Source organism: Myotis yumanensis, unplaced genomic scaffold, assembly GCF_028538775.1.
Source record: "Myotis yumanensis isolate MYYU_CA2020_CCGP unplaced genomic scaffold, mMyoYum1.0.hap1 SCAF_20, whole genome shotgun sequence".
Lineage (NCBI taxonomy): Eukaryota > Metazoa > Chordata > Mammalia > Chiroptera > Vespertilionidae > Myotis > Myotis yumanensis.
Window position 1 is genome coordinate 6,652,169 of NW_027223771.1, and position 19,680 is coordinate 6,671,848.

Below are 19,680 nucleotides of genomic sequence, written 5' to 3' on the forward strand. Positions count from 1 at the left end.
ATGTAATCCATTTTTCATTTCCCAGCCGTGAATGCCACGGAGATGAATGGATAAGGTTGCTACTTCATAGCGTCCTTTGTTTTACAACGATTCACCACCTTATGTTAACATATTCCCAGAAATGCGATCAATCGAAGCCCAGGGTCCATGTGTGTATTGCCATTCAACCACCAAATAGAACAGCTCTCCCTAACAGAGGATGCCTGGGGGTGCACAGTCCATCTCTCCCTTTTTACGCAGCATTGTCCTTGGGTTGATCCACTGTGGAAGGCTTGTTTGCTTCACCCCTGCCTCTACTCTACCTGGTGTAGGACTTGGAAGACGGTCACCTCCTCATGGGCGTCTGGGCGCGTTTTGCGTGATGGTGCAGCCTGTTGTTTGGAAATGCACTTCTGGGGGCCATGGGCTTGGATGCCATTCTCTGAAGTCTCCAAATAGCTTCTTCATCCTTGACAAAAGAAACCGTGCGGTCTCGAGCTAGGAGAAGCCGGGCCGCGTTGGGGGTGACAGATGTGTGTCCCTTTGGGAGGAGGGTGGTGTGGAGAGGAGGGAACAGAGTCCTGGCAGACAGGCAGATCTGGGTTCGAGTCCTGCACGGACCGCGGGCTGGCTTTTCGGCCTCCGGCAGATCTATTGTTCCGAGCCTTTGTTTCTGCATCTGCATGATGGGCTGTTGCAGTGATCAGACGCCCTGTTACGTTTCGAGTTGGAACTCAATACACTCGCAGTGGTTCTCAACCTTCTGGCCCTTTAAATGCCGTTCCTCATGTGGTGACCCCCAACCATAACATTATGCTCGTGGCTACTTCATCACTGCCATGTTGCTACTGTGATGAATCGTCATGTAAATATCTGATATGCAGGATGGTCTCAGGCGACCCCTGTGAAAGGGTCGTTCGACCGCCAAAGGGGTCGCGACCCACAGGTTGAGAACCGCTGCAATACAGAGTAGTGATTGCTCATGAGCCCCCCGGGGCAGGTGGGAGGGAGGAGAACAACTGCATTCTGGGTGATCTGGGGAGAGGCAGAGGTTGGGAAACCCCAAATTTGGGTAAAAAAAAAAAAAAAAGTGGATGTGGGCAGTAGAACCCCAAGTAACCCAATTACTCACGTCTTTTGTCTCAGGGACTCTATAGACTCATTTTCAGACACATCAGAAAAAGTCCCATGACATGTACGCCACCATGAGGAGACAGACGGACCAGCATAGACTTTTCCCCCCCCTCAATATATTTTTATTGATTTCAGAGAGGAAGGGAGAGGGGGAGAGAGAGAGAGAAACATCAATGATGAGAGAGAATCATGGATCATCTGCCTCCTGCATGCCCCCTACTGGGGATCGAGCCCGCAACCCGGGCATGCGCCCTGACCGGGAATCAAACTCTGACCTCTTGGTTCGCAGGTCGACGCTCAAACACTGAGCCACCTCGGCCCGATGGACCAGCCTAGACATTGCTGATGGCTCAGTCGTGCCATCTCTCAGCGTTCGAGTGGCCATATTGGCGGCCTAGAACCCCGAATGCCTGTTTCCTTCCCGCCTCCCTCACCTTCCTCTCTTCTCCTTTCTCTTTTAGAAATCACTATCGCGAGAGCATGGCTGTCACCGGGGGCACGTCCAGGAAGTGCTATTACACCCTCACCTTCTCCGTCACCTTCCCGCACCATGGCGACGTCTGCTACCTGGCCTACCACTATCCCTACACCTACACGGCCCTCATGGTAACGTCCTCTTTACGGCATGACCCCTCGAGACCGAGGGGGCTCTCTGAGATGGTCCCGGAAACATTCAGGCGCCCCCGAGCCCCAGGGCGCCAGGGTCTGTGGTCACTGACTTAGTGGATTTACTAGTATTTGGGTCCCATCTCTTGGACAGAGCAGGAGGCTGCGGGCGTGGCCAGCGACATTCTGACGGCCTGAGTGACATGCCGAGCTGCTCACTGTCAGGTTGCGTGTAGGAGGTGCGGTGTGCCCTAGGGCTGTGGTCGGCAAACCGAGGCTCGAGAGCCACATGCGGCTCTTTGGCCCCTTGAGTGTGGCTCTTCCACAAAATACCACGTGTGGGCGTGCACGTACAGTGCGATTGAAACTTCGTGGCCCATGCGCAGAAGTCGGTATTTTATGGAAGAGCCGGTATTTTGTGGAAGAGCCACACTCAAGGGGCCAAAGAGCCGCATGTGGCTCGCAAACTGTGCTTTGCCGAGCCGCAGTTTGCTGACCGCTGTCTAGGGCTTAGCTCTCAGAAGACCTCATGTTAAAACACAAGGTGCTGACCTCATCTGGCGTGGCTCAGTGGTTGAGCGTCGACCTATGAACCAGGAGGTCTCGGTTCGATTCCCCATCAGCGCACATGCCTGGGTTGTGGGCTCGGTCCCCAGTGGGGGGCGTGCAGGAGGCAGCCGATCCATTATTCTCTCTCATCATTGATGCTTCTCTTTTCCTCCCTCTTGTTTCCTCTCTGAAATCAATAAAAACATTTTTTTTTTGTAAAAATAAAGTGAGGTGGTGAGACAAGTGAGGTGATGGAATTGAAATGGGGTGGAAGCGTGCGGTGAGCTGGGATGCAGATTGGCAGCCTGTGGACTCTGGGGAGGAGGGAAGCAGGAAGATAAAGCTTGGGAACGCCCCGAGCCTCTGACAGCAGCCTCGTAGCTTTCCTGGGGGTTCCCACGGCCGCGGTGCCGGCGTTAGAAGGATCAGGGTGGAGAAGACGAGGAGATGAACAAAATGCCGGATGACTGCAGTGAGGTCTCTGATGTTTGTGTCTTATAAATATGTCTTTATCGATGTTTTAGAAAGAGGGAGAGACGATAGAAACATCGATGTTAGAGAAAGATAGGTCGGCCGCCTCCTGCACACCCCCTACTGGGGATGGAGCCTGCAACTGGGGCCTGTGCCCCAACTGGGGATCGAACCAGCGACCTCCATGGTGCATGGGACAATGCTCAACCCACTGAGCCACACCAGCCGGGCTCTGCTGTGTTTATGAGAGGGGTGCGGTGTGGGCCAGTCCAGACCTGAGGTTAGTTAGCATCCTGCGTCCTCTCAGGCCCTGCAGATGGTCCGTCGGACAGACTTGAGCAAACTGCGTACACCCTGCGGTCGCCTGGCATCTGAGAAAGCTGGCACCCCGTCCCTCGCCCCTAGCGATCTCCCGGGCACCCTGAGGATTAACGAGCGAACGCATCTCCGCAGAGCTTGTTCGTCCTCTGTGTTCATGCAAAGCGTTATTAGCATATTTATAATAATATGTGCATCTGTGAGCGCAGGTATCGCTTAGCCTGAAGGATGAGTGTGTTCGCGCCACGTCTGCGCCAAGGAGATAGAGAAGATAGTAACCGAGAACATCTTTGCCTTCCCCCGGCAAAGACGCTCGTGTATAAATGGGGATTTTTTTTTTTTTTCTCTCCACCGAGAAAGGCTTCGCTGGAGCCACATGGCTCGCTGCTTCGGGGAAGCCGGCCCTCCCTTCTCCCCATCTGCCCTGCTGCCTGGAGAGAGATTTTTGCTGTTTCCCAGATTGCGAGATACACAGCTAGTATTATCTGTGGATCCCCCGTAGGAGCTCAAGACGCTCATCCAAGACACGCACACCCCGAGCGAGGCTGGAACGAGCTGTCTTTGTTATAAAACATGCTTGTTGCCCGTCGGGCCCGGAGAGAGGCAGCCGTCACACGCCCCCTCCCCTGCCTTTCTTCCCGTCTCACCTGGAACCTGCGCGCCCAGGTGTCCCCGGGGCCGAGACTCCTGCAGTGCCCGTGTTTGCCTTTGACGCCGTTCTGCTCACTGGCTAGACTGCCTTGGCTGCTGCGGAGATTCTCAGTGGCCGCTGGCATCACATGTTAGAATGCAAAGGGGTCTGGGGAGTTGTCGCACTCACGCCCGTCATTTATAGATGCAGAAAGGGAGGCGGAGGAAGCCCACATCCAGCGAGTGGCCGAGCAGGGGGCCCAGCCTGGGTCTTTGACGTCTGTCGCTGTGTCCTAACATGTAGGAGAAGTTTAGGACGTCTGGGCGGGGCCAGACCGGTACAAGCCACTTTAAAAAAACACATACGTTTTTATCGATTTCAGAGAGGAAGGGAGAGGGAGAGAGAGAGAGAAACATCAATGAGGAGAGAGGGTCATGGATCGGCTGCCTCCTGCACACCCCACACTGGGGATGGAGCCCGCAACCCAGGCATGTGCCCTGACCGGGAATCAAACCGTGACCTCCTGGTTCATAGGTCACGCTCAACCACTGAACCACACAGGCTCGGCACGCAGTCCACTTTGATAGGTGATGTAGTCATCAAGTTGTAGGGTTTTATAATCTCTGATGGTTGAGTTCCTGAACCCTGGCATTTTTTTTTTAATCCTCACCTGAGGATATTTTTTTCAATTGATTTTCAGACAGAGTAGAAGGGAGGGAGGAGGGGAGAGAGAGAAACACTGAGGTGAGAGACACAGTGGTTGAGCGTTGGCATATGAACCAGGAGGTCATGGTTCGATTCCCGGTCAGGGCACATGCCTGGGTTGCGGGCTCCATCCCCATTGTGGGGTGTGCAGGAGGCAGCCGGTCCATGATTCTCTCTCCTCATTGATGCTTCTCTCTCTCTCTCTCCCTCTCCCTTCCTCTCTGAAATCTTCCAGATGGTTGCCAGGATCTCTGTTGGATAATTATCCAAATTAGAGTATTAAAGCGAAAAGAAAGAAATACAATATTGTTATAATTATGAAGCAAGCAAAAGGAGTTCTATTGTAGCCATCCATATCAAGCCGTCGATAATTGCAGTGATTGTTTAAAGCGTTGTTAGCAAAACTTGTTTAAGTGTTTGGATTATGTTATGGATTACCCCTTGGAAGCCAGAGGTATTATTTGAAAATAAGACCACAGCCCGGCCAGCGTGGCTCAGTGGTTGAGTGTCAACCTAGGAACCAGGAGGTTACGGTTAGATTCCTGTTTAGGGCACATGCCAGTTGTAGGCTCGATCCCCAGGAGGGGGCGTGCAGGAGGCAGCCAATCCGTGATTCTCATCATTGATGTTTCTATCTCTCTCTCCCTCTCCCTTCTCCTCTGAAATTATATATATATATGTATATGTGTGTGTGTATGTATGTATATACATATATATATCTTTATATATATATATTTGTTTATTTAAAGAAGATAGGACCCTGAAAGTTTCTGACGGGCCATTTAGAGGCTAAGAAAACTCGATCTCACGGAGCACTTATAACCAGAGGAGTTGGCAAGAAACAAGAAAAGTGATCCCAAGTGGGATCCACACGATGGAAGAGCCTCAGGCTCTGAAAGGGTAGAATACATTTTTTTTCACCAGACATACAGCTCTACCATGGTCCAGGCTCCCGCCATTAATTACCCTTAGAGATGAATTGAGCTTACGCTAGTGTACGCGGGGAAGGAGAGGGAGGGAGGGAGGGAGAGGGAAAAGGAGAGAGAAGACGGAATCAGAATGCCATCCGCACACGCGCTAGTAAAGGGCTCAGAGTGAAATGAAGAGTTCAACACGGTGTCAGACGGGAGAAATGGACTTCCGTGTCGTAGAACAAAGAGGCGACGAGCAAGTCATCAGTCAGTGCTGTCAGGGGATCAATAGACAGAGACTCGTCCTTGGAGGGGCCAGGACGAAGGACAGGCACCAGCCCAGGGTCCAGGCGCTGAGGAGGGGAGCGTGAGAGGCCGTTCTGAAGGGGCCCAGAGGTGCGTGAAGGGTGACGTCATTGGCCCCAAAGGCCCCCGAAATCCAGGGTCTTGAGCACAAAGAAAAAAGTGGGGTTTTTTTTGCCGTGCAGCCACGGGCAAGCTGTTTAACTGCTCGGTGCCTCAGTTTTCTCATCTGTGAAATGGGAACTATAAAAGCAGTTACTCTGTGGGTTGTTGTAATGATGAAATAACTTGATACATGGAAAGTGTTTGCCAAGGGTAGACGGTGACCATTAGACCATATATCAGTGGTTCTCAACCTTCCTAATGCCGAGACCCTTTAATACAGTTCCTCATGTTGTGGTGACCCCCAATTTCATTGTTACAAATGGAACATCATTAAAGCATAGTGATTCATCACCAAAACAATATGTAATTATATATGTGTTTTCCGATGGTCTTCGGCGACCCCTGTGAAAGGGTCGTTCGACCCCCAAAGGGGTCACGACCCACAGGTTGAGAACTGCTGCCATATATTCTCTCTCTTTTTTAAATGTGTTTTTTATTGATTTCAGAGAGAGGAAGGGAGAGGAAGAGAGAGATAGAAACATCAATGATGAGAGAGAATCATGGATCAGCTGCCTCCTGCTGGGGATCGAGCCCTCAACCCCAGCATGTGCCCTGACCGGGAATCGAACCGTGACCTCTTGGTTCACAGATCAACGCGTAATCACTGAGCCACGCAGGCCGGGCTATTCTCTTTTTATATGATGGCGTGTGATTATTTTCTACGTTGGCCTGATTGGAAGATACCCATTCCGTAATTTATAATGAAACTAATAATGCAAAAAAAAAAAAAAAACCCAACGAAAGCACCCCAAAGAAATAGCTACAACGGCTAGTGACGGTTGTCTTAGGGTGGCTGATGGTCATTATTTTTTCTTTACTCTCTTTTCCCAATCATCAGCGATATAACTTCATTTATTTTCCATGGGAAAAGCCGATGAAAATCATCGTTTCTTTCTAACCGGCGGATCTGTGAGTAGAGACCCGGAGACTAATTATTTCTCTCCAGTCTGAAAGCGAGTCCCGTTAACATAGGGCTGTGGTCGGCAAACTGCGGCTCTCGAGCCACACGCGGCTCTTTGGCCCCTTGAGTGTGGCTCTTCCTAAGCCTTAGGAGCACCCTACTGAAGTTAATAACAATGTACCTACCGATATAGTTTAAGTTTAAAAAATTTGGTTCTCAAAAGAAATTTCAATCGTCGTACTGTTGATATTGGCTCTGTTGACTAATGAGTTTGCCGACCACTGACCTAGGGGAGCGACGTTGGCTGGTGGGCAGTTTGAGGATGCTCCTCAGGCAGAACCTGCCCACAGCCTGTTTGGTCGCCTTTGTTTAGTTGAAAGGTGTCGTTTGCTCTTCTGGGATTGACTCCCTGATGGGCGTATTCAAGGGACAGCGAGAACAGGGCAGTCCACAGAATAAAATAGGCCGGCGTCCCCTTAGGGGCGGCTTTCTTCCGAGTGAGGGGGATGGCGAGCGATGGCTGGGATCACAATAAGAAGCGATTTCCGAGTGCGGGCTGCTTCTCACTTTACCGGTAGGGTCGCCCGCTGAGGTCAAGTGCAGTCTTTGATGGAAGTTTGCAGGGAGTAGCTGATAAAGAAGGAGGCCAGGGACCTCCTGTGGAGGGGCATCCGTGAGACTGCTGCGAAGTCCTCGGCCAGATATCTTTCCTTTCTTGGAGAGGTGGACTTTCCTGTGTGGGTGTGTGTCGGGAGGATGGGGGGATTCCATAATTGCCTTGACCTCATTCCTGTTTTTATAAAGAACCCCACCCCTTGCCCTGACCGGTTTGGCTCAGTGGATAGAGCGTCGGCCTGTGGACTGAAGGGTCCCAGGTTCGATTCCGGCCAAGGGCATGTACCTTGGTTGTGGGCACATCCCCAGTAGGGGGTGTGCAGGAGGCAGCTGATCGATGTTTCTCTCTCATCGATGTTTTTAACTCTCTATTGCTCTCCCTTCCTTTCTGTAAAAAAATCAATAAAATATATTTTAAAAAAAAAGAAAAAAGACCCCCACCCTGTGGCTGCTGCAGGGCTGTGGTTATGGTTGGTGGTTGGGTTGGTGGTTGGCGCACACATTAGGGCGCCCTGCTTCCCTCGTCAATGATCCCGACAATATCCCGTTAGACACCCCTCCTTGGGCCTGCCCGGTGGCTACACTTAAACATGACTTTTAGGAGGGCAATACAAAGCCATTTTTTAAAATATATATTTTTATTGATTTTAGAGAGGAAGGGAGAGGGAGAGAGAGAGAGAAATATCCATGATGAGAGAGAATCATGGATCAGCTGCCTCCTGCACGCCCCCTACTGGGGATGGAGCCTGTAACCCGGGCATGTGCCCTGACCGGGAATCGAACCGGTGACCTAGATCAACGCTCAACCACTGAGCCACGCCGGCCAGGCTGGGGGCCTGGAATCTTGATAGTAATTGCGAGGCAGAGTTTTAATAATAGTATTGGCAGCAGCTGTCACCAGGTATTTTTTGAAAGAGGTTAAAATAACTTGTTTATGGTCACAGGGAGCGTCGTTTAAACTCCAGGGCGATCTTCATTCTCTTCACTAAAGTGCACACATTTTTCTCGGCGGAGATGCCTGACCTGTGGCGGACATGCTGACGGAGACATTTCCGCGCCCGTCCTGTGTTACCTACCAGATGTCCGCGTCTCCCATCGGCCCTTTAATTGCACCGATTTAATATTGATTTTCTCTCTAATACATGGATTTCCTCAGTGCGCTGCTCTTAGGAGGGTGTTTTCCTATTATTGGCGCCGACTTTAAGACCATTTTCACTGAAGTCTAACTTCATTTTTGTGTGATCAGAAAACGTAGTTTGGACAATTTCTGCTCTTTTTTGTTGTTGAACATTTATTGAATTTTTGCCCTGGCTGGTTTGGCTCAGTGGATAGAGTGTCGGCCTGCGGACTGAAGGGTCCTGGGTTTGATTCCGGTCAAGGGCACATGCCTGGGTTGCAGGCTTGATCCCCAGTAGGGGGCGTGCAGGAGGCAGCCAATCCATGAATCTCTCTCATCATGGATGTTTCTGTCCCTCTCCCTCTCCCATCCTCTCTGAAATCCATAAAAATATATATTTACATATATTTTTAAAATATATTTTACTGATTTTTTACAGAGAGGAAGGGAGAGGGATAGTTAGAAACATCAATGAGAGAGAAACATCGATCAGCTGCCTCCTGCACATCTCCCACCGGGGATGTGCCCACAACCAGGTACATGCCCCTGACTGGAATTGAACCTGGGACACTTCAGTCTGCAGGCCGATGCTCTATCCACTGAGCCAAACCAGTTAGGGCCATAAAAATATATTAAAATAAAAGAAAATTTATTGAATGTTTATAGCCCTGGATATGGTTAAATTTTGTCACAGTTCCATGGATGCTTGAGGAAAAAAATAAAAGGTTGTTCTCTGTCAAGAAAAAGCTTGACATATATCTATAAAAATAATATTGCTCCAGTGCACTATATCATTATTTTTTGCGTATTTGATTTATTGAAGACGGAAGTACCGTCTTGGCGTCCCGCATTCCAGGTACAATGTTTCTCCTCCTGCCATTCTCACGTTGCATATTTCAATCCGATGTTATTTGATTCTTCAGATTTATGAGTTTTATATGTTCATTGCAGATTGTGCCCTTTGTCAAAATAAGACTTTTAAGTCCCATTTAATGGGACTTGTTCTTGAATATGGCTCCGCTGCATATTTCCGTGGCCGTGCCTGCTGTCACTTATGTTTGCTTAGCCTTTGCGTTTCCATATTTCTCTCTTAAAATATTTTAGGAGAGGCAAACGAAATAGATAATTTAGGCATGTTTTCATATACGTCATGGTTTTTCTTTCTTCTCCTCTCTTCAAAAGCATCTCTTATAGACAACATACAGCGGGACTCATCAAATCGCATCTGAAGAATTTTGTCATGTAATAAGGCTGTTTAACCTATTTAGACTTAGAGCAAATTTTGGTGTCACTTCTGTCATTTCGATTTTAGCCTATTTTCTATGCTTCTTTGCTTTTTTCCATTCCTTCCTCCCTCCCTCCCTCTCTCCCTTTCTTCTTTTTTTAAAAAAATATTTTTATTGATTTCAGAGAGGAAGGGAGAGGGAGAGAGAGAGAGAAACATCAATGATGAGAGAGAAGTATCGATCGACTGCCTCCTGCATGCCCCCTACTGCGCATTGAGCCTGCATCTTGGGCATGTGCCCGGACCGGGAATCGAACCGGGACCTCCTGGTTTGTCGACGCTCAACCGCTGAGCCACGCCGGCCGGGCGTGATCTATTTTATAAGTTCTTGCATATCTGAGCATATATGCTCCGTTTGCTTGTGAGCAGAAACTTGGCTGATTATACGTTTACTGGAGGTTGAGCCTTTCTTCTACTTTCAAGTTCTGGGTAATTCTTCATTCCCTCTGGCACCTGGCGTTGCAGAAGGACGTATGACCCAAGAATGAGTTTTTGTGTATACACAGATGTGCATCTATGAATTTACCTTTACACACACACACACACACACACACACACACACACTCACTTCTTAAAGATAGCCTCAATCACCTGGCTTGTGTGGCTCAAAGATTGAGTGTTGACCTATGAACCAAGAGGTTGCCGGTTTGATCCCCAGTCAGGGGCACATGCCTGGTTGCGGGCTCGATCCCCAGTGTGGGGCGTGCAGGAGGCGGGCAGTCAATGATGCCGTGTACCCTGTCCTCTCGCCTTCTGTGCCGTGGAAATCAGACACTCGGTACCTCAGGGCTGTGCGGGAATGTTGCCCCACACTCAGCCCCATTGACCATCTCCTGGGCAGTGGGAAGAGCCCCCTCTGCAATCACTTCACACCCAACATCAGGGTCCCACAGTAACGTCTAGACCAGGGGTCCCCAAACTTTTTAAACAGGGGGCCAGTTCACTGTCCCTCAGACCGTTGGAGGGCCGGACTATAGTTTAAAAAAAAGCCATGAACAAATTCCGATGTACACCGCACATATCTTACTTTGAAGTAAAAAAACAAAACGGGAACAAATACAGTATTTGTATTTGCACGTGGCCCGTGGGCCCGCAGTTTGAGGACCCCTGGTCTAGACGATCAGGGCTCACACAAGTGTAAGCTGTGTTGCTGTTTTCTGCGATGGGCATCATGGACCCCAAATGTGAACCGTACACGCTCCTGTTCTGTTTCCGCCCCAGACTCACCTGGACCTCCTGGGAAAAAGCGTCGACCCCAAGACGGTGTACTTCCGGCAGCAGGCTCTCTGTCGGACGCTGGGAGGCAACGCCTGCCCGCTGGTGACCGTCACGGCCATGCCCGCGTCGGCCAGCCCGGCCCACCTGGAGCAGTTCCGTGAGTGACAGGGGGGCCCTCTCCTTTGAAGATCGGGGTGGTGGTCGGGGTGAGGGTCTCAGAGTCTCAGCCACGCATCTGTCCCTTGGAGAACCAAAGCTCCATAAACGTTTGGGGACTGGCCCATCTCTACAGCAATACCAGCTCCAGCCCTTCCTGGCACGACCCAAGAATTGCTCTGGATCGAAGGAGACTGGGTTCGCTTGCTCCGTAAGACAAGTGGCCACAAATACAGGGTGTCCCCTAAACAAGCAGACACACTTTGCATGACTATTCATTCCAAGGGGTTAAATCTGAACCGAAAGAGACATCCGTTGAGCTGCCAGAAAAAGGTGTGTCTACATTTTGGGGATAAATACTAATGTCGCTCTGTTGTGAAAGGGAGAAAAAATAAATTGCAGAAAAAATAAAGGCGGGGGGGTGGTGGGGGGCTGGAATGGCTGGTTGGCATGGAGAGCAGTTTGCTAGTGACATCACTTCCTGTCCTAAGACACAATCGGGACTCTGCATCCTGTTTTCCGGCCTTTATCATTGATTGATTGATTGATTGATGGAGGGATTGTATCTTTATTGTTGAAAGTATGTGCATGGAACGGACTTTTGAACCTCAGAGGGAAGGCAGGGGAGGGGGGTGGGTGGGAAGAGGGTTGAACTTGCCTGCATAGATCCATCACCAATTTTCCAGCCTGTGATCAGGGGCTTCCCTCACTGTGCTGACTGCTGTCTAAGCTCAAGGTCAGCCAGGTTAGGAGAGGAAGCGGGTGGAGTCCCAGAGCCCTGGCTGCGGCATCCCCTCATCCCCTGGATAACCAACCGGAATGGCATTTGGATCTGAGAGGCTGAGGGTGTGGAGGAGGCCCTGGACAGGAACCATAAGACCAAAGCAAAGGGCACACATGTGCCTTTCTCTCTCTCTCTCTCTCTCTCTCTCTCTCTCTCTCTCTCTCTCTCACACACACACACACACACACATACAGTGTACAAGTGGGGTGTACCTGGAACCAGCCAGCTTGTAAAGTTGGTTTGTACAGTTAGTTTCCCACCTTCCATAGGCAAGAAAGACCAAGCAGAATGACGAGTGCTTTGCAATGCAGAAGGGTTTGAGAGCCCGGCCGGCGTGGCTCAGTGGTTGAGCGTCGACCTAGGAACCAGGAGGTCACGGTTCGATTCCTGGTCAGGGCACGTGCCCCGGTTCCAGGCTCGATCCCCAGTGGGGAGCATGCAGGAGGCAACCGATCCATGATTCTCTCTCATCATGGATGTGTCTATCTCTCTCTCCTTCTCCCTTCCTCTCTCTGAAATAAATTAAAAAAAAAAAAAAAAAGGTGTGGGAGACAAAAGAGAAGACTGGGGGAAAACTGACAGGGGGACCTGGTAGGTGGAAATTTTTCTGAGGGAGAATGTCATTCTCTTATTAGGAACTCATTCGCCAAGTACCATAGTCACTAAGTGACTCACTGGGGAGAAGGCAAGAAACATCCAAGGTGGGTGGGAGGGGGCGGAGCTCCTATTTTGGGAAGGGAGGCACCTCCAGCCTGCGTTGATCATCCCCTAAAAGAGGAGAACATTACCTTTCTATTCTCAGGAGGGGAGCTGACCTTCCCCCTACCTCCTCCCGCCTGCCTCCCTCCCCCCCTCCCGTCTCCTGGGCCCCACACACTGCTCTTCCCAGGGGGGCCGAGATGGGGGGAGCTTGAGGCCGCCTTTCCTGGTTGGTTGAAGAATCCCTTTCTCCTTTTCTTTCGTTTCTTAAAAAAATATTCTCACAAAAGCAGTGCTCTGTTCCGCCTGCCATTATGCTAAAAGCCTTTCCTGGGAAGACAATAGCTGCTCTCAGAGAAAAAGATTTTACACGGAGTCCCTGGGGGTGCACAGCGCTGGCACCTGCCTGGGGTCGGGAGTTGTCACTCGGAAGTGGTTTTAAAGGGGCGCAGAGTGGAAAACGAAGCAGTTACAGAACCCCCCTTTCGGCTTCTTCGAGTATCATCTTGCCTCCTCTCGAGTCTGGGTCTCCGTCGGAGACACCTGTGCAGGTGAGATGAGCAGTGCATCCCATGGGAGAGAGCTGGGATTGAGAGCAGCTCCCCAAGGACAAACGCACGGGAAGAATCCAAATTTCTGTTTTTTTTCTGTGTTTTTTGTTGTTGTTTTTAATATTTTTTATTTTTATTTTTTTAAATATATTTTTATTGATTTCAGAGAAGAAAGGAGAGGGAGAGAGAGATAGAAACATCCATGAAGAGAGAGAATCATGGATCGGCTGCCTCCTGCACGCCCCCCACCGGGGGATCGAGCCACCAACCCAGGCATGTGCCCTTGAGCGGACTCGAACCCGGGACCCTTCAGTCCGCAGGCCAACGCTCTATTCACTGAGCCAAACCGGCCAGGGCTGTGTGAGTGTGTGTGTTTGTTTTTTAATCCTCACCAGAGGATATTTTTCCATTGATTTTTAGAGAGAGTGGAAGGAAGGGGGAGAGACAGAGAGAGAAACATCGATGTGAGAGAGAGACACATCCATTGGTTGCCTCTGCACACACCCAGACCAGGGCCTGGGATGGAGCCTGCAACCGGGGTACATGCCCTTCACTGGACTGGAACCCGGGACCCTTCAGTCCATGGGCTGACACTCTACCCACTGAGCCACACTGGCTAGGGCACGTTTCTGTGGGTTTTTTTGTTTTGTTTTTGCCCTTTCCCCCCAGGAATGTGGCGCCAAGTATTGCTAAGGTTGTCACTGCATCATGCAGCTTAAACAGCCATAAAAACTATCAAGGTCTGATTTCTCCGTTGCTGCTGAGCCGACCTACGTCACCTGACTGGTAGATGACCCAGGTGCCTCTGGACCTCATACTTCTTGTCTCCTGGTTCAGTTACGCTCGCTCCCCCACCCACCCTTTTTTTCCCCCTGTAAAGCGCTGCTTCTGACAAATATTGGAACAAAAGAAATGAACTGCAAGGGCATAGAGACTTCTCTCGGTGGAGATTTTTAATAAAAGGAGTTAGAATTACAGAAACTGAACTGCGCCCCTTTTTTGTACCTGGGGAATTCCGTCTCTCAAGGTAGCCAAGGGTAGGAAGCGCAGCGGGTATTAGGAATATAGAAATAAACACCGAATCCTTTGTCATGGAGACACTCCGAGTCTGCAGGGCGTGGGCGTGTGAAGGTCATGCGAACAGGTCATTGTAATTCAGCACGTTGTACCAGCACAGAACGGGACGGGGGTGGGGCGGACAGAGGTCATGGGAGTACAGGGACCACGGCGTTCGCCTGCCTGGTAGCATCAGGGGACCCGGGCCCTTACGGGTGAGCTGCACAATCCCATAGGCCTGTGGTCCTATAGCCGTGATGGCGAACCTATGACACGCGTGTCAGAGGTGACGCGCGAACTCACTTTTTTGGTTGATTTTTCTTTGTTAAATGGCATTTAAATATATAAAATAAATATCACAAATATAAGTCTTTGTTTTACTATGGTTGCAAATATCGAAACATTTCTTTATGTGACACGGCACCAGAGTTAAGTTAGGGTTTTTCAAAATGCTGACACGCCGAGCTCAAAAGGTTCGCCATCACTGTCCTATAGTGACACCTTGCTCTCAAAGAAACCTCAGTCCCAAATGCAAAAACTATTTGAAGAGTGACTTGAATCTTTCTTTTTTAAAAAAATATATTTTTATTGATTTCAGAGAGGAAGGGAGAGGGAGAGAGAGATAGAAACATCAGTGATGAGAGAGAATCATGGATCGGCCGCCTCCTGCACACCCCCTACTGGGGATCGAGCCCGCAACCCGGGCCTGTGCCCTGACCGGTTTCATAGGTCGATGCTCAACCACTGAGCCACGTCGGCCGGGCTTGACTCTGTCTTGCGAAGACATAAAAAAGGGGATGTTAAAACGATAAGACACATCCAAACCACCTTAGACTTGGTTTTCCCCGTCTTTTCTCGTGTGAGCAGCCTTCACCTACATAAGTAGAGTTTTCCAATCATCCCACCTCAACGTGAACCCTGAAAACTCGATGACATATACATTGGTGACTAGCTCCTTCCCGCTTCCCCCTTTTGGCCCGTCACTCCAGGGAAAGAAAGATCTAGAATCCTTCCTCCTTCCAGGGTCGGTCGGAGGGGGTGAGGAGGATGTGGAAGCCTGTCGTTGAGGAGCTTTGCTTATACCCGATCACGTGATTTTTTTAATTTTACTTATTTTCAATATGTTTGTATTGATTGCAGAGAGGAAAGGAGAGGGAGAGAGAGATGGAAACATCCATGATGAGATGTTTCATCATTGATTGGCTGCCTCCCACACGCCCCCTGCTGGGGACCGGGCCTGCAACCCGGGCATGTGCCCTGACCGGGAATCGAACCGTGACCTCCTGGGTCATAGATCGACTCTCAACCACTGAGCCACGCTGGCTGGGCTCCTCCTGAGTGTTTAAGAAATTAATAGCAACTAAAAGGTGTCCCAAAATTCATGCAAGATTTGAATTTTGCGTGAGCATTAACAACAACAACAACAACAAAATAAAAGCCTAATTTTACTTGGTTTATTGAATCAGATTCTAATATCTGTTGCCCTTTGATTTCAACCCCTTCAATTCGATTAGCATTACCAAGTACCAATGATGGCCCAGGAGCAGGGACAGTGAAGACCAATGAAGACCATGTCTTTGCGTCTGTGCCAGCAAAGCCGTGGAGGCCGTTTACCCGCTGTGCTATTCCATACATAACCCTATACTGTATACTTTATGAATCAATCAAAAATGTACAATTTTTAATTATAAACCTTTATTTTCTATCAAAATTACTTCTTGCGTGAATTTTGGGACACCCTTTATTAGTCACCTATGTGGATGATGAGGTTCCTGGGAAGACAAGGGTATGGTCATGGGAGGGAAGGGTGCAAATTCAAGAGATCCGTCTACGTTAGAAGTGAGAGGTCCTGGTGGTTGATGGGGAGCAAGGATCACGGGCCAGGAGCTGAACTAGTTGGACTTTGGGTGATGGGCGCCCATGTTAATGCCAACAAAGGGGTGGGTAGGTGAGAGGGTAAGACTGCTGTGGAGGAAGAGTGAGTTCCGTTTTGGAAACGTTCGTTTGCAGTTCACGAAAGGGCTCGGGCTATGCAGAATGGTAAATCCAGTAGGCTCTAAGAGAGAATCTGTTTCAGAAGGAAAGAAACACATTTCGCGTTGCCCGAGTAACTTTCTCAATTAGCGGGGATACTGAATGTTGGCTGCGTGTGGTCACGGTCGCAGAAAACGTGCACGCTGTCTCATCAGAATCAATTCTAGAGTGTTTTCCCCTATAGGTGTGTTCATGAGATATAATAATGTATATCTTCTAAGGTAATTAACTGTTTACAGAGTGTTTACGAATGATTAATAGCTCCCCGCAGCCGCTCTGTGAGGTAAAGAAGTAGAGAAGCACGTTTATCATCTCCATTTTTAGGTGATAAAATTGAGGCCCTGAGGAAGTTCTAAGACTAGGGAGGACTAGAGCTCAGATTTGTCCCCAAACTGTGTGAGTCTTTTTAAAAAAATTTTTTTTATTTTTTATTTCTGAGAGGAAGAGAGAGGGAGAGAAACATCCATGATGAGAGAGAATCATGGATCGGCTGCCTCCTGCACGCCCCCTACTGGGGATCGAGCCCGCAACCCGGGCATGTGCCCCGACTGGGAATCGAACGGTGACCTCCTGGTTCATAGGTCGACGCTCAACCACTGAGCCGGCTGGGCCATTGGTTGCTCTTGTATGTGCCCTGGCCGGAGTTCGAACCCACAACCTTGGTGTGTCAGGATGATGCTCTAACCAACCAACCGATGGGAAAGAAATGATTCGAACACACTTCCGGGACGAATTAAGTTCCAGAAACGAGTTCCCGCCTTGTGTGAGAACGCGCTTGTAGTCACGCATCCTCGGGGAGGAGTGGAGATAAAACGTGGTTCCTGCTTTCGCTTTCTGCGCCCTGAGCGTGAAGGCCTTTGGGGTCTCAGCTTTATGCCGGCATCTCCTACTGGACGCCCACCCCTCACTGCCCCGCGTCTCCCGCTGCCTTCAAATCCAAAGCCCAGGGTCTCCAAGGTTTGGCTGAGACCAGACGGGAGAGGAGTAGGCTTTGCTGCTTGCTTACCTCCCAAGCCACCTTCCGTCTTTCTTCGTTGTAGGCATCTTGTCTGCAGCCCAAATCAGCGACGCCTCCAAAACGGTTTCTGAAAAAATGGTTCGTTCCCGCACGCTGGCTGTCGCATTTGGAGGAACGCTTGGAGTATCAGTCCGTTATTCCGCTAAGAAATGGAAGTTCTGGCTCCTTGACCTCCCCACTTCACGCGCCGCGTCTTTCCATTAGGACGGAGGAGGAGAGTCTATGTGTGTGTGTTTATCATCAGGGGTGAACATCAGGGATGTGGGTTTGAAAGCCCACAAACCAGAAGCGGCGTGTCTGCCATTGTCTGTTTACAATGGACACTAGTGCTGCTGAAAGAACATGCTTACTTTTCTAGTGCAGAGGTATTCTGGCGTTTCTGCATTAAGAATCCAACTAAGGCCCGGCCTGTGTGGCTCAGTGGTTGAGCGTCAACCTATGAGCCAGGAGGTCACGGTTCGATTCCCGGTCAGGACACATGCCCGGGTAGTGGGCTTGATCCCCAGTAGGGGGCGTGCAGGAGGCAGCCGATCCACGATTCTCTCTCATCAGTGATGTTTCGATCTCTCCCTCCCTCTCCCTCTCCCTTCCTCTCTGAAATCAATAAAAATATATTTTAAAAAGAAAGAAGTGTTGCCAGACCATCTGGTGTCATTTCATACATTGTCATGAAGAGCCAGAACCCTTATCTTAGTATTTTTTTCAATCAACAACATTCCTAATTCACGAGGAAGTGAGGCCAAAGGGGAACTGTCCTCCTTTGAGGCAAGCTGTGATGTAATGATTTCGGGGCAACGTGCACACTTTAATTAAGCGCTCAGATTAAATCGATGTGCATCCAGCAGTTCCGTGTGGCAATCAGCTTAATCTCATTAGCTGCTGTTCGGGCCCCAATACATTGATTAATAATACATAATTGTTTATGAATTATTGACTTCAAGTTATTATACTTGTGCCTGCTTTGTTCACCAGCACCTGCTGCCACATGTTAATTACACAGCACTCAAGCATTCTTCTTGGAGTAACTTTAGAGATAAAACTGATGTTTTTTTTTTTTTTTAATGAAGGATGATTATCTTTAGTTCAGAGCCCATCAGGATGAGCTAGGCTTTCTCAATCCTGTATTGTTTAATGAAAGGGGGTACGGCCCAGCCGGTGTGGCTCAGCGATTGAGTGTCGACCCATGAACCAGGAGGTCCCAGGTTCGGTTCCCGGTCAGGGCACATGCCCGGGTTGTGGGCTGGATGCCCAGCAGGGGGCGTGCACGAGGCAGCTGATGGATGATTTTTCTCTCCTCGATGTTTCTCTCTCTCTCTCTCTCTCTCCCTCCCTCTCTCCCTCTAAAAATCAATAGACATGTTTGAAACATAAAATAAAAGGGGGTGGGAACGGAAAGGCAGAGTTGGGGGGTATGATGCCTCAGGTTGAGCCTGACTGGATGAGGTGGGTGATGTTAGTGTCATGAGCTGGTGGATTCTGCTTATTGAGCAAGACCTGCCCTGACCAGCAGGGAGGAGGGTCTCACTTGAAAGAGATGGGCCCGGCCTGCGTGGCTCAGTGGTTGAGCATCAGCCTATGAACCAGGAGGTCACGGTTCGATTCCCGGTCAGGGGACATGCCCAGGTTGCAGGCTCGATCCCCAGTGGGGGGCGTGCAGGAGGCAGCTGATAGATGATTCTTTCTCATCATTGATGTTTCTATCTCTCCCTCTCTGAAATAAATAAAAATATCTATCCACTAGAGGCCCAGTGCACGAATTCATGCATAGGGGGTAGGGTCCCTCAGCCTGGCCGGTGATCAATGCCGATCAGGGCTGTCTCACCCAGTCCCGATCAGGGACATTGGGGCCAGTCAGCTGGGGGAGGGGCCTCGGAAGGTTGGCTGTGGGAGCGCACTGACCACCAGGGGGCAGCTCCTGCATTGAGCGTCTGCCCCCTGGTGGTCAGTGCACGTCATAGCAACTGGTCGACCATTCAACTGGTTGCTTAGGCATTTATATATATAGATATTAAAAAGAGAGAGAGAAAGAGATGGGTGCTCTCCCTGTCACTTGTCCAGAGGAAAACCAAATTGGCCATGTGAACGTTGACCCTGGGAGAGGAACAACTCTTTGGAACTTCCTACATCCAGGAAATGTATTAGCCAATCATGAATGGACGCTGGGACAACCTTCCCTTTCCACTGATCTCATGCCAAGAAGTTATTCCAAGAAAAGACACCTGTGAGGCTTCAACCACTCAACTCTGGTGGCATTGGAACGCAGAAACAGCGACGGCCAACGCACGCACACAAACCACCGTGGTTGTGTTTCAATAAAACCTTATTTGTAAAAATTAGAGTCTGGGCCGGATTGGGCCCTAGAGATTCTCGACACGGAGGTTTATAGAATACTAGAGGCCCGGTGAACAAAATTCATGTGCAGGTACGGTCCCTAGTCCTGGCCAGCGATCAGGGCCAATTGGGGCCTTGTAGTT

General features: G+C 49.8%; 1 protein-coding gene across 1 annotated transcript in view; it reads left to right on the plus strand.

Moving 5' to 3' along the window:
• Window positions 1-19,680, plus strand: part of AGBL1 (AGBL carboxypeptidase 1) — a 264,433-nt gene that overhangs the window by 100,289 nt on the left and 144,464 nt on the right. The window contains exons 16-17 of the mRNA XM_070400703.1: window positions 1,575-1,719; window positions 10,912-11,065. Of these exons, the coding sequence (XP_070256804.1) occupies window positions 1,575-1,719; window positions 10,912-11,065 (299 nt within the window). The remainder of the gene's footprint in view (window positions 1-1,574; window positions 1,720-10,911; window positions 11,066-19,680) is intronic.